This window comes from Lutzomyia longipalpis, chromosome 1, assembly GCF_024334085.1.
Source record: "Lutzomyia longipalpis isolate SR_M1_2022 chromosome 1, ASM2433408v1".
NCBI lineage: Eukaryota > Metazoa > Arthropoda > Insecta > Diptera > Psychodidae > Lutzomyia > Lutzomyia longipalpis.
In genome coordinates this window covers 44,582,775-44,595,141 of record NC_074707.1, presented here as the reverse complement: position 1 = coordinate 44,595,141, position 12,367 = coordinate 44,582,775, and the positions used below count along the sequence as shown (strand labels likewise).

Below are 12,367 nucleotides of genomic sequence, written 5' to 3'. Positions count from 1 at the left end.
TTATGGATTCTGTTTGCATTTGAATCACAATAAATATATATTAATAGTAATATAATATCAAAAAATGTTTTTTTTTGCACTTTTCCGGCTCTTTTGGCGTTTTTTCGATATTTTTCCGACTATAAAATGGAGTTTTTAGTCTCTTTTTAATTTATTTGGAAAATACGATGAAAAACTCGGAGAAAACGCAAAAAACTGGTAAAAGGGGCAAAACTGTGCCTAAAGTTCAATTCTCAGCAACACACACTTGCCCGAGGGCAAATATCAACTGTTCTCAATTTTTGTTTTTATTTTTTTTAATTCTTCACGTGTTTTCTGTTTATGTTTTCGTTCTGAGGACTAGGAAGGAATTGTTTTTAATTAATTAAAATGGGAGCAAAACCGAAAAATAAAAGTGGAAATGGCGGAAAATCTCGCCCAAAAGTCGTGATAAATTTCGATGAAAAGAAAAGAAGGTACAAAACACCAAAACATTTAATTTTATTCAATAATTTTAAAATTATAACCTCAAAAATTGTTACAGAGAATTCCTCACAGGCTTCCGGAAGAGGAAACTGCAGCGAAAGGAGCGCGCAAAGGAAGAAATTGAGCAGAGATTGAAGATTGAGAAGAAACAGCTTCGGGATGAAATTCGAAGTAACATCACGAAGCAATTCAAGAAATCCTTTCAGCCAATTCCTGAGCTAGAGGAACAGGAAGCAGCCGAAGAGGAAGAGTATGAAACTGAAGATGTTACGGTGAAGATTACTGAACTCTCCACATATGATTTGGCTAAAGAAAACAATTGGGTGGGTGAGAATAAGGCAAAGTTGGAAGAATCTTTCATGAAGGAAGAAGATTCTGCCTCTGATGAGGACAATGAAGAGGAAGAAATACCCGGAATGAGTGTTAAAGCCCCAAAAGCCACTCCTGTCACACAAGAAAGCGCCGCGGAAAAGGAAGAAGTGCAGCTAAAGTCTAAAAAGGAGCTCAACCGGATGGTGCAGGATCACACATTAAAGTTCCTGAAGAATAGTAAAGCCTATAAAATGAAGACACAGCTGCAGAGATCAAAGAACCGGAAGAAATCTCGCCGAGAGAGAGTGCAGAAGGAAAAGATGCAAAAGAAACGGAATAAGAAATCCGGCGGAAAATCTCAAAAAAGAAAATAAATTTTTTAATTTCCAATTTTTTGTTTTTTTTTTTTTGTTTTTTTTTTTTTTTTTTTATTTTAATATTTTACGGCCGCGGACGTCGTATCCATAGGGAATTTATTTATTTTTTTTTTGTTTTCATCATCAGCTGATTTGACATTTTGAGGTTATGTGACGTCAGGCTGTCAGGGCGAGTTTTTTTTGCGTAGAGACAAAAGAAAAATCGTGAAAATTCCAATTAGAAGTGAAAAATAAACAATGTCCAGTTCAGAAAGTGAAGCATTTGAGAGTGCAGATGAAGATTTTGGTGTTGAAACAAAGAAAAGTGATGTGAAGCCCGTTGAAAAGGCTAAAAAGGAGAAAATTGTGGCTGCTGAAGAAAATCCACAGAGTGATGACAACAAAACAGGAAGCGTGGCTAGAAAATCGTCATCAGAAATGCATCATGGGCTTCTAGAAGCAATGGATGACACTGCATCAAATCCAACGGCTGAAGAGAAATTATCTGAAGACCTCAAGTCGAATGAGAAGGATAAAAAGGATTCAGAAAAATTGAAAGTTGAGGATCAGGGAAAGGACAAAATCCAGCCAGAAACAAAGATTGAAAAGCCGAGTCGGGATGAAAAATCAAAGCCCTTGAAGTTGGGAATGAAACTTGGCTCCAAAGTTCAACCTCCAAAGGAAGTGGAAAGCAAGAAGCCAGAAATTGAGCAACCAGCAGTATCAGAGAAAACGGAAAAGTCATCAGGCGATGATTGGGATTTTGACGATTGGGGTGATAATGATGCAATAGATGATGGCAAAAAAGACGAAGCTGTATCTGAGGACAAAGAAGGATGGGATAGAGATGACTGGGAATCGGATGATTGGGAGAAACCCACAAAATCAGATGCAGAAGACCCAACAAAACAATCCGGAAGTAATTTGTACAGTGTTTTCCCAGTTCTATCGGAAATCTCTCAAGATAAGCATGTGGAGCAGGATAAGAATTCGGGGATTTTTCAAAATATTTCCAAGAAGATCATTAAACCCTCCCAGGGAACTTCATCCTATGATACTTTTCCCGTTCTCAATGAATTGGGTGGGAAGAAGTCATTCAGTGAACCCCCAGTGCAGGACTTCCAGCAGAGAAATACAGAGGAAGTGACCAATGTTCTTGATAGACTCTCCAAGGATACCGCTAAAACGCAATCATGGGGCTGGAAACCCTGGGGTGGATTCTCAACGCTCCTCTCAACTGCCACTGAGGGTGTGGCAAATCTTACTCATGGCATCTCATCTGTAATAGAATCCGGGATTGGTGTACCAGATCCTGCAGAATTGGCAAAAGCCCAGAGGGAGGAAGCTGCCAAAAGGGGTGAAGGTGACGCAGCAGATGAAAAAACTGTTACCCCAGTGTCAGAATCTTCAGAGAGATCTCTCAAATTCGGACATATCGTCTCAGGTGTTCAGCAAATTGGTACTAAAGTAATTTCCGGTGGTTTAGACACTCTCGAAGGTATAGGGAAGAAAACAATGACAATCCTTCAGGAAAATGATCCAGGTTTGATGAATAAGAGGAAGATGTTGGGACTTGAAGGGGATCGACCAGTTCTAAGCCAGGTAAGGCAATCCCATTCCCAGAAAATGTGTTTAAGATGCTAATAAAAATAATTTTCTTACCTTTTCGCTGCAGATACTGCGGGAGGCAAAGGAAAAGTCCGAAGAAGCAGAGCGACAGATGAAGTTAATGCAAAAGCACTACCGGAAGCAAGTTCACTTTGAAACACTCTTCGATGATTACTGTGGTCTCGTTCATCTTGAAGCACTGGAAATCCTTTCGAAGCAATGCGTCCTGAAACTTCAATCTCTCTTGGCACCACTTACGGGCAAGGCATTGCAAGAGATGCAGGAAACCATTGGTGAGGTGAAGGAACTCTGTGAACTTCCGGAAATGGATGCAGATGATTCAGATGAAATGCATACGGTTGATGAGTTAAGGGATAAATTTGCAACAGCCGTCGAAGATTTGGGCATTGAGGTGGATTTCCGAGAGATCCTCGACAGCTGGCAAAATTACACGGGCTGGCTGTTGGAGAAGAATATCAAATCTACACGGGAAGTCTACGACAAAGCTCTACACTGCTTAGCCGAAACTACGGCTCTTTGTGTTTCCAAAATGCACAAATTGGCTGAATTACTGCTTGTCCTGGATCATCATAGCACGGCTAATGAAGCTGATAGCTTGGTGCAACTCACAGTGATCTTCTGCTGGCACCTCAATGGCATTGCCGGGAAATTTGGAACCCTTCTCAGTGGACCAGGTGTACGGGTGGATAGTGCGGAGGAAGCAGATGACCCAAATGCCTTAATAACGTCGATTTTCCTTGAAGGCTCCAACAGTACTTCCTACATTCAGAATGCTTTCCAACTCTTCATACCCATCCTCCAGCTTGGGGCTGCATAAACATCACTTTTTGTATCCGGAAAATCCTTATCCTTAATTTCTTTTTTTTTGTATGAAATACATTATTATGCAATTTCAATTGAAAACTTTTTTTAATTAAAATGAAAACCTTCGGCATTAAAGGCGTAGAGAAGCTTCATAAAGTCATCAATATCCATTGTCCGGGCACGCAACTGATCAGCTTTGTTGGTCACGAGAATCTCCTCAATTTTCGCCTTTATGTTGAATCCTTCGGGAATTTCAATATTCTTCAATGAACAGTGAATTTTGTAATTCTTCTCCATTGTCTCAAGGACAGAAGAGGTCTTGAAGGCAGCTCCGAGTGTTTTATTCTTCCTCAAGAAAGCAATACGGGTAAGTCCATCCCACTCTTGGTAGTTGATTGGTGGTGGAGGATTTCGGGGCTCAATACGAACGACACTTGACTCTACTTTTGGAGGGGGTTTGAAATTATTCTTCCCCACCTTCATTATCAGATCACATCGTGCCAGAAGTTGGGTATTTATGCTGAGCCTGCAGTACAGCTTATCCCCAGGTTTAGCTACCAATCTCTGGGCAAATTCCCGCTGAAACATGAGAATGGCACAGCGGAAGAAGGGTCGATGGAGAAGGAGTTTGAAGACGAGAGGTGAGCTGATTTGGTAGGGAATATTGGCAATACAGAGATCAAAGAAGGGAAGTTCAGACTTCAAGACATCCCCAATCATAATCTGCAGCTTTGACTGATACGGAGTTCCCTGTACACGTTTCTGCAGCTCAGCCACAAGACGAGTATCGATTTCACAGGCAATCACCTTCTTGGCTTTCTCCAGAATCTTCACAGTCATATTTCCCGTTCCTGGACCAATTTCCAGAACTACATCTGTGGATCTTATTGCTGATTTGTCAATCATACTCGTAATCACCAGAGGATTCTTCAAGATATGCTGGCCAAAATCCTTATTGAAGACGATTCCTGGGATAACCAAAGCAAAACAAAGTAAATAAATTAAATGATTTTTGGTAAATTTTGAGAGAAATTTATGTTTTCACATCATTCTCACCTTGTTTTTGCACATCTTTGTGCACTCGAGATTTCTTTTCACTCTTTACTTTAGGCATTTTCCCGTAATTTCTTATAGAAATTCCTTATTTTTTGCCCTCTTCGTTGTTATTTTCACGTGCGAATGTGAGGTTATGTTTACTTCTTCCCGTACACATATAACACACGCATACTGTGATAAATTGACGAAGTTGGAAGTCACATGATTTCTCTTATCGCTTCGTGTTCTTGAGGGAAAATCTTCTTCAGTCTGTGTCAGGTGCTCAAGAGGTCGTCACTGGAAGAACCGTTCCCCTGTGTACTGTAAGGATATCAGTGAGAAGATGGCCAGCAACACCCAAGGAATCCAGCAATTGCTGGCAGCTGAAAAGAAGGCCGCAGAAAAGGTTGCAGAGGCACGAAAACGTAAGTTTACTGGAATTTTTTGGGCTGATCCCCCAAAGAGAAAATCTTCCATGACAGTGGAAATACTGTGAGTCACATGACGATTGGAATAATTTTTCCTCGCTTCCCTCCAGGCAAGGCTCGTCGTCTAAAGCAGGCAAAGGATGAGGCAACAGAGGAAATTGAGAAGTACAGAGTTGAACGTGATCAGCAATTCAAGGATTTCGAGGCCAAGCATGTAGGATCTCGCGAGGGTGTTGCCAATAAAATTGATGCAGACACAAGGTTGAAGATTGACGACATGAATAGAACCGTGACAAATCACAAGGAGCGTGTTATCCAGGAGATCCTCACGCATATCTACAACATTGAACCCGAATTGCATAAGAACTTTAAGAATTCCGCCAAGTAATATGTTTTCCCCTTCTTCCTCCTCCTCTCACATTCCGTAGATTTTGAATTCCTTTAAATAAATCGTCTTGTAATTTGCCTTTTAAAAAAATGGTATAAAAAATAATAAACAAACAGTATTTTGTGAAGAGGGATGTGAATTAAATAAAAAAAGGAATAATTTAATGAGAAAATGATTAGAGGGGTTTTCAGAGGTCGGCACGTTGATTGAGGGCTGAGTAGCCAACTGGAATTTCACGAAGTTCCGTCTTTAGGCACATAAATTCCCCACAGACACACATGAGTACCCCACAGACTGCATTCAGGAGCCACCAGGAGAATGAAGTGGGAAACGCCGAGTTGTACCACCAGCAGATGATGAGGTGAATCAGGTGGAACGTACACGTGAAGTCAAGGCAAAGTTTTGTCCGTCGTACGATGAACCACAGTGCCAGGGACCCCACAAAGGAGTTCAAAACGAATGCACATATCACTAGGCGACCCCCAAGGTCAAACACGTGAATCTCCTGCAAACAAAAATAGCATGGATGTTGTGATTTTTTATAGGAGTGTTGCATAAGACATTTAGCATTGATTTATCATGAAACTTACGTGATATTGAAAGAGATGATCAAGTGTGTGGTTCGCTCCAGCGAGCACATCCATGAAGAACATCACCATTCCCAGGGTGGTGTACAGCACAGCCTGCATTGCAACAATTTGAGATATAAGCAGTATGGGATCCCATTGTGTGTTCCGGAAAGAGCCAGCTGTCTTCACCATTATATTTTATGTTTTATGCTTTGTTTTCTTATATTTATTTATTTCCCAAACATTTTGCTCACTGCGTGTTGTTTTTTTCACTTTTCCCTATAAAGATTTGATGAATTTAACGAATTATTGGCAGATGTGTCTTTGGACTATCCATGGAAATTTTATGCTGCGTATGTTCGATTTATGATTCAACGACGCTTAATGTTATTTTGGCACATAAATTCATCAGATTACATGGTTTTCAATGAAAAATCATCAATTTCCCGCGAATTCACTTCAAAATTCGCTAAAAATTAATCTTTCTTGCAATAATTTCTATGAATCTCCGTAGGAAAATCATAGGACTTGTCTTACAATGTAAGGAAGGAAGCAAAGTTTAAAGGGATTAGTGTGTGTGTAAGAAAATGGTGAAAATGTTCCGAGTGCCGGCTCTTGTTTTTCTGCTGTTTTTGGGAGGAATCGCTGCTTCCCCCACAGGAAAAGATGTCCTAGTTCTTCTGGACAATCTTGCGGTGAAAGAGACCCATTCAATTTTCTTCAAAGATCTCATTGGTAAGCGTAAAAGCAAAAAGAAAATTCCTTAACCTCAATTTGCTTACGTGTCCGAGTTTTTTCTTCGCAGACCGGGGCTACAAACTTACGTACAAACTAGCTGATGATGCTAATCTCGTGATTGCCAAGTACGGAGAGTATCTCTATAAGCACATCATCATATTTGCTCCATCAGTTGAGGAATTCGGTGGGGATTTGAGTGTCCCCAAGATTGCGGAGTTTATCGATGACGGAGGAAATGTTCTCATTGCTGGTGGCTCAGAATCCGGAGATGCTATCCGGGAGTTGGCATCGGAATGTGGCTTTGAATTGGATGAGGAAGGTGCATCAGTGATTGATCATTTGAACTATGATGCTGCTGATCCCGGGGATCATACACTAATCGTTGCATCTCCATCCAATCTCATTGATGCTCCTGTCATTGTGGGGCCACGTACGGGATCGCCTCTCTTGTACAAGGGAACAGGACTCATTGCTGATCGTGAGAATCCTCTGATTTTGCAACTTCTCACTGCTGACAGTACCGCATACAGCTACATTCCAACTAGCCCCATTAAGGAATATCCTCACGCCATTGGAAAGGGAACACTCCTCATTGCAGCTCTGCAGGCACGGAACAATGCTCGTGTTGTTTTCTCTGGATCTCTGTACTTTTTCTCCGATGAAGCCTTCACAGCTTCCGTCCAGAAGGCAATTGGCGGAAAACTCAATCCTAAATCTGGGAATCAGGATGTAGTCACAACAATCAGCAAGTGGGTATTTGGTGAGACAGGACGTCTTCGGGTGTCTTCAGTGTCACACGCCAAGGATGGCGAAACCAGTCCACCTGCTTCATACACAATTCTCGAACCAGTCGTTTATACCATTAAAATTGAGAAAATCAATGATGGCTCATGGGAACCCTTTGTGGCCAAGGATATTCAGTTGGAATTTGTTCGAATTGATCCATTTGTGCGCACCACACTGAAGCAAGTGAAACCCGGAGAGTATCAGGCCAAGTTCAAGATCCCAGACGTCTATGGAGTTTACCAGTTCAAGGTGGATTACAACAGAGTGGGCTACACGCATCTCTACAGCACCACACAAGTCTCAGTTCGTCCTCTGCAGCACACAGAGTACGAAAGATTCATTCCCAGCGCCTATCCATACTACATCAGCTCATTTTCCATGATGGTTGGTGTGTGGATCTTTGCCCTGGTGTTCCTGCACTACAGAGAAGATACTCCTCCTACTAAGAAGTCAGATGATAAGAAAACTAACTGATTAAAAATAAATTGTCATTTTGTCGAAAGAATTGGTAAGAGAAAGAAATAAACGTCTCTAAATGAATTAAAAATCTCATTTTTTATGTTGATTGAGATGATTGTTTGTACCTTTTTCTTTTCTCAATGAAAATTCCTTTACAGCATTAGATTACAGATTCTCTTCGGCAGAGAGGCATCGAGAGAAATGTGTGGAAAATGAGAATGAGAGAGGGAGAGAATGTAAAAGAATTTTTCCAATGTAGAGGTGAAAATAGCATTTCCCCTTGGCATGTTAATATCGATCGGGAAAAGGCATTCAGTGTCACACAAATTGTTTTCCACCTACACGCCCTCTCGAAACTCTCGTGCATGGTTCTTGTGTCCCGGGATACCCTTTGCTACTATTTTCCAGCTAATTCAATTTACCACCCAGGAGCTTATTGAGATTACAAAGTTTACGCTGCAGTGGGGGCATTGAAGGGGGGAAGAGGAGCTTCCTGTGCTCCAGCGGAAATTTCTCCCACGGTGTTGGGCGGAAAGGTGAAAGACACTTGAGCTATTTTTAGTGTATCCAGAAGGCAAATTTGTGCACATTTTGCGTGGAATGGTGCTTGAATCTCCAGATCTGAGTGCATAGAGATGACTACACCGCGCTCAACAGCTCCCGCGACGCCTATTCTCACCGTCACGCGGATGCTGCGCTCACCATCACATGAAAGTGTCACCACGGATTTATCCTTGTTTTCCGTATCCTCAGCTGCGGGTACTCGTCAGCACAGAGGACCTAGTCCCAATCCTGATTGCTACAAACAATCCAGCAGGTGAGATTTATCTGATTTTACCCCGTTAAAAAAATGGAACAAAAATCTTGAGAAAAAAGGGTGAAAAAAAATATTTGTGGAAAAAATTGCATAAAAATCTATGCTACCTTACATTTATATAGACCTGCTGACATTCCGGAAGTAATGTGGTTCGAGGAAGGAAATGATTTAATACGCAGTTGCGCTGCCTTATCGACAGCTCTGGGCATGCAGAAATCCTTCAGCACGAGCGACATTGCCCAATTACCACTTCCAGAAGAATCCCACACAAATCATCTCCAAAATACCTATGCCACATCAGAGTTGGCCCTCAACTCCCTCCAACGTTGCGGCTACATCCTCGATCATCCACGCCTGGAACATACATCCCGTTCTTGTTCTACGTGGGTTGCTGTTGGGGAGCTTGCATCAACTTCCCAACTACCCTCTCCCCATGGTGGGCACACCAATACCCTTCCATCACTAATGGCCAACACACCACCTCCACCGGCCTTCACGGCTGCTGATCTCATTCGTTCGGTCAACAAGAAGGTCCGCCAGAATTACATTCGTCGGCGCCTCCTTACCACCTATCGTGCATTGGAACGCCTCTCACAGAGTGAATTCAACCTTGATCGCCTAGAAGCTGTTGCGGCAGCAGCAACAGTGTACGCCGGCCCAGGACCCACGGAACTCGTTGTCCCCAAACTCCGACCGCAACCGCAGTGTCCAACGGTTACGATAGTGGACGATGAGAGTCAAACGGTGAACCAACTGGCGTGTCCACAGCTCAAACGTAAAATTAACATCAATTTAAATCGCAACATCACCATGTATGACATTGAACGTGACCGCGGGAAGCCACTGTCCAAGTATGAGCGCAACATGATGATCTTCAATTGGCTGCATTCCCTGGATGAGACAACTGTGGGGGATGATGAAGTACTCCAGCAGCAGTGACTGCAGTTACCTTCTACAAATTGACCAGTAACTGCTTGTGCGGATTAAATTGACAAAATTGTTCTTGCTGCATAAATTACGGCTCTAGCCGAAGGGGCATCTCATTGAGCGAAAAAAGTGTACAAGTTGCAAAATTATTACTTTTAAAATGAAAATTCAATTTCATTTATGCAAAAATAATGCAAATAATACAGTTTTACAGGTTTTGAAAATAAATGGCCAACATAAAAAGATTTTGCAATAGAAATTATCATTTTTTTCGAAAATGAACATTAAATCAAAAAAAGGGACTGAAAAAATGAGACTAAAAGAGCAGAAGAGAGATGATAAAGTTTGAGCATAGCATTATTTTGATTCAAGTCTTATGTAAAAGTAATACGTATAGGTATAAAATGATAACATTCGGTGTTTTTGTAATTTATATTGGGTTCGTTGAGAAATTTTTAAAGAATTTAACGAATGATGAAAATGATGTCCTTAAAAAAGAATTGCTTAGATAGAAGCAACATTGAATATGTTTCTATTGATAGCCTAACTAAATACTCCTTTCTCAATTATCAATCTATACCACAAGTATTTATATAGAAGAAACTTTTCTTTACAAAAAGAAAGTGTTTAATGAATCTCTTATAAGACTGTTTTCCAAGAAAATAAACCCACAACTTCATGTTTTATTAACTTCTAGGTGTATACTTAACTCCATTTAGCCCAAAGATATCTTTGAAGAAGGTACCTATTTTTAGTAAAACAATTTTTAGAGTGTTTTTTGAAATACACATACTTACGTATAAGATGTTAGCAAAAGATAGACCTACATTGAAGGACATCATAAGGCCAGAAAATGAAAATGTTTAGTGATCTTTTTTATTTAAAATTTATTATGTAGGTAATTTAAAATGACGTGCCTCGAGTGCCGATTAAATTATGTTTAAAAAAAATGTGTAACGTTGAGAACTCATAAAGCTCTCAAAGATGAAAGTTTAGAGATTCTCAAACATTTTTATTGTGTTTTATATTGGGATTCTCGGTGCTGAATGCTTGAACATCGCAACATGTTTAGTAGATAATTACGTTTTTAATGTGTATAGTAAAAGACAAATTAACCAAATGAAGCCTTTGAGAGGAAAAGAAATTAATTTTTGCCCAATTATGATAACAATGAGATGTCCCTTACATCATTGTAATATAAATTACAAAACAAAAACTTTCATTCATAAAAAAAATCTTCTTTCAGCCTCGACATGTTCGTGTAGAAATATTTGCTCTGTTCTAAACAACTAACTATGAAAAAATGAAAAGTATTAATTTCTATGTGGTAAAAAGGTGTGACATCCAATTAATGATTTGGTGTGTATTGTGCCAAGATTTTCTTCATGTAAGAAAGGATTATCCACTCTCTCTGTATTTTCGTCTATATTTAGTGTGATAAAAAATCTTACATGAAAAGTGCCCTGAAGGAGGGATTTGAGAGAATTCACCAAAAAAATCAAAATATTTCTAAGAATTGCGATTCAATGAATTTGTCACAAGAATCATGAGAAAATTGGAGTCATACTTTACTTTTTTTTTTTAAATTATGGCTTCCCCGCCATCAAGTGGGAATGTCTATTAATTAATTAATAATATCTTATTCATATACAATATACCTAATGTTTATAGGAGAGACGTATTTTTGTTGATGAGAATACACAACAATGGGCCTCTTTAATAAAAGAAAGTAAATTATTGTATTTTTTTTTCTTTGATTTATTTTTGTAAATTCCTATTTACGCATCAGTTCTTGGAGCAATTCATCGCAGTCAACATTAACATCTGTGGTTGTTTCAACGTCTTTTAGCTCCAGCAGTACGGCCTTTTCCATTTCAAGAAGAATTTTCGGCTTTTGATACTAAAAACAATTGATTTTTCCCTGAATTATTCTTTTTTTTAAACTAACTATAAAATTAAAATACTTACCGAGATTATCAGAGTATTGTGCTGATGCTTGAATGAGATATTCTCCTGCTTTGGAAGTGAATTACATCTCTGCAGTTCCGGAATTTGAATGATTTTATAGTATTTCTTATTGGTTGTTCGCACCACAATGGACTTCTTCTCGGTATCAGCTGTGACGGAGTACGTTTCAATGGGATACGGGAGATTTCGGATTCTCCATTCAATATTTGATTTTGTGATGCGTTTTGATATTATTGGCTGTATGAATAAAAAATAAAAAACATATTTTAAGACTTTCAATCTTCGAAATGACAAACCCCCTAGTATAAAGGAAGAACTCACCTCTGTGTTTGCTTCCCTCATGATAAAATCTCCTCCAATTCTCAACTCCTTGACACAGTCTCCCAACTCAAGTTCCCAGTCTGGCTCCCCACGTAGATCTTTCTTCTTGCGCCATGCTCTCCTCTGGATGACTCCTGTTTCCAAACTGTACTCTTCAACCATTTCCTGCCCATCCGGGAAGGTGTAGTGCACCTTTCGCTGTCCCCCCGAGATAATTGAAGTCTTCTCTGCAGCTCTGATGAGATTTACCCACTCAACAAAAGACATTTTGCCAGAAAATTAAGATAAACTGCACTTCCTCGAGAAAACTGTTTAATCAATGTTTTGTAAACAAAATAATGACAACCGCATTGTGACGTCACACT

General features: G+C 39.9%; 8 protein-coding genes across 8 annotated transcripts; 5 read left to right on the top strand and 3 right to left on the bottom strand.

The window, feature by feature from the left end:
- The first annotated feature begins 283 nt into the window (after nucleotides 1–283).
- On the top strand, nucleotides 284–1,167 carry LOC129787639 (nucleolar protein 12-like). The gene is made up of 2 exons (XM_055823365.1): nucleotides 284–455; nucleotides 524–1,167. Exons 1-2 carry the CDS (start codon nucleotides 370–372, stop codon nucleotides 1,149–1,151), a joined length of 714 nt encoding a protein of 237 aa, XP_055679340.1. The 5' UTR covers nucleotides 284–369; the 3' UTR covers nucleotides 1,152–1,167.
- A 126-nt stretch (nucleotides 1,168–1,293) lies between these two features.
- LOC129787538 (protein FAM114A2) lies at nucleotides 1,294–3,665 on the top strand. Its single transcript, XM_055823238.1, has 2 exons — nucleotides 1,294–2,735; nucleotides 2,809–3,665. Exons 1-2 carry the CDS (start codon nucleotides 1,392–1,394, stop codon nucleotides 3,577–3,579), a joined length of 2,115 nt encoding a protein of 704 aa, XP_055679213.1. The 5' UTR covers nucleotides 1,294–1,391; the 3' UTR covers nucleotides 3,580–3,665.
- On the bottom strand, nucleotides 3,587–4,798 carry LOC129787630 (probable dimethyladenosine transferase). The gene is made up of 2 exons (XM_055823354.1): nucleotides 4,623–4,798; nucleotides 3,587–4,534 (listed from the first exon to the last, which is right to left on the bottom strand). The coding sequence occupies exons 1-2, from the start codon at nucleotides 4,678–4,680 to the stop codon at nucleotides 3,672–3,674; spliced, it is 921 nt and encodes a 306-aa protein (XP_055679329.1). The 5' UTR covers nucleotides 4,681–4,798; the 3' UTR covers nucleotides 3,587–3,671.
- Nucleotides 4,799–4,810: 12 nt separating this feature from the next.
- Nucleotides 4,811–5,592, top strand: LOC129787659 (V-type proton ATPase subunit G-like). The gene is made up of 2 exons (XM_055823387.1): nucleotides 4,811–5,026; nucleotides 5,140–5,592. Exons 1-2 carry the CDS (start codon nucleotides 4,945–4,947, stop codon nucleotides 5,415–5,417), a joined length of 360 nt encoding a protein of 119 aa, XP_055679362.1. The 5' UTR covers nucleotides 4,811–4,944; the 3' UTR covers nucleotides 5,418–5,592.
- On the bottom strand, nucleotides 5,536–6,280 carry LOC129787653 (protein SYS1 homolog). The gene is made up of 2 exons (XM_055823382.1): nucleotides 6,008–6,280; nucleotides 5,536–5,922 (listed from the first exon to the last, which is right to left on the bottom strand). Exons 1-2 carry the CDS (start codon nucleotides 6,176–6,178, stop codon nucleotides 5,605–5,607), a joined length of 489 nt encoding a protein of 162 aa, XP_055679357.1. The 5' UTR covers nucleotides 6,179–6,280; the 3' UTR covers nucleotides 5,536–5,604.
- Nucleotides 6,281–6,505: 225 nt separating this feature from the next.
- LOC129787585 (dolichyl-diphosphooligosaccharide--protein glycosyltransferase 48 kDa subunit) lies at nucleotides 6,506–8,057 on the top strand. Its single transcript, XM_055823298.1, has 2 exons — nucleotides 6,506–6,721; nucleotides 6,792–8,057. The coding sequence occupies exons 1-2, from the start codon at nucleotides 6,574–6,576 to the stop codon at nucleotides 7,982–7,984; spliced, it is 1,341 nt and encodes a 446-aa protein (XP_055679273.1). The 5' UTR covers nucleotides 6,506–6,573; the 3' UTR covers nucleotides 7,985–8,057.
- Nucleotides 8,058–8,247: 190 nt separating this feature from the next.
- LOC129787623 (uncharacterized) lies at nucleotides 8,248–11,455 on the top strand. The gene is made up of 2 exons (XM_055823346.1): nucleotides 8,248–8,786; nucleotides 8,909–11,455. The coding sequence occupies exons 1-2, from the start codon at nucleotides 8,605–8,607 to the stop codon at nucleotides 9,723–9,725; spliced, it is 999 nt and encodes a 332-aa protein (XP_055679321.1). The 5' UTR covers nucleotides 8,248–8,604; the 3' UTR covers nucleotides 9,726–11,455.
- Nucleotides 11,456–11,476: 21 nt separating this feature from the next.
- LOC129787641 (protein DPCD) lies at nucleotides 11,477–12,355 on the bottom strand. The gene is made up of 3 exons (XM_055823369.1): nucleotides 12,003–12,355; nucleotides 11,682–11,918; nucleotides 11,477–11,613 (listed from the first exon to the last, which is right to left on the bottom strand). Exons 1-3 carry the CDS (start codon nucleotides 12,267–12,269, stop codon nucleotides 11,488–11,490), a joined length of 630 nt encoding a protein of 209 aa, XP_055679344.1. The 5' UTR covers nucleotides 12,270–12,355; the 3' UTR covers nucleotides 11,477–11,487.
- Between the last annotated feature and the right edge of the window lie 12 nt (nucleotides 12,356–12,367).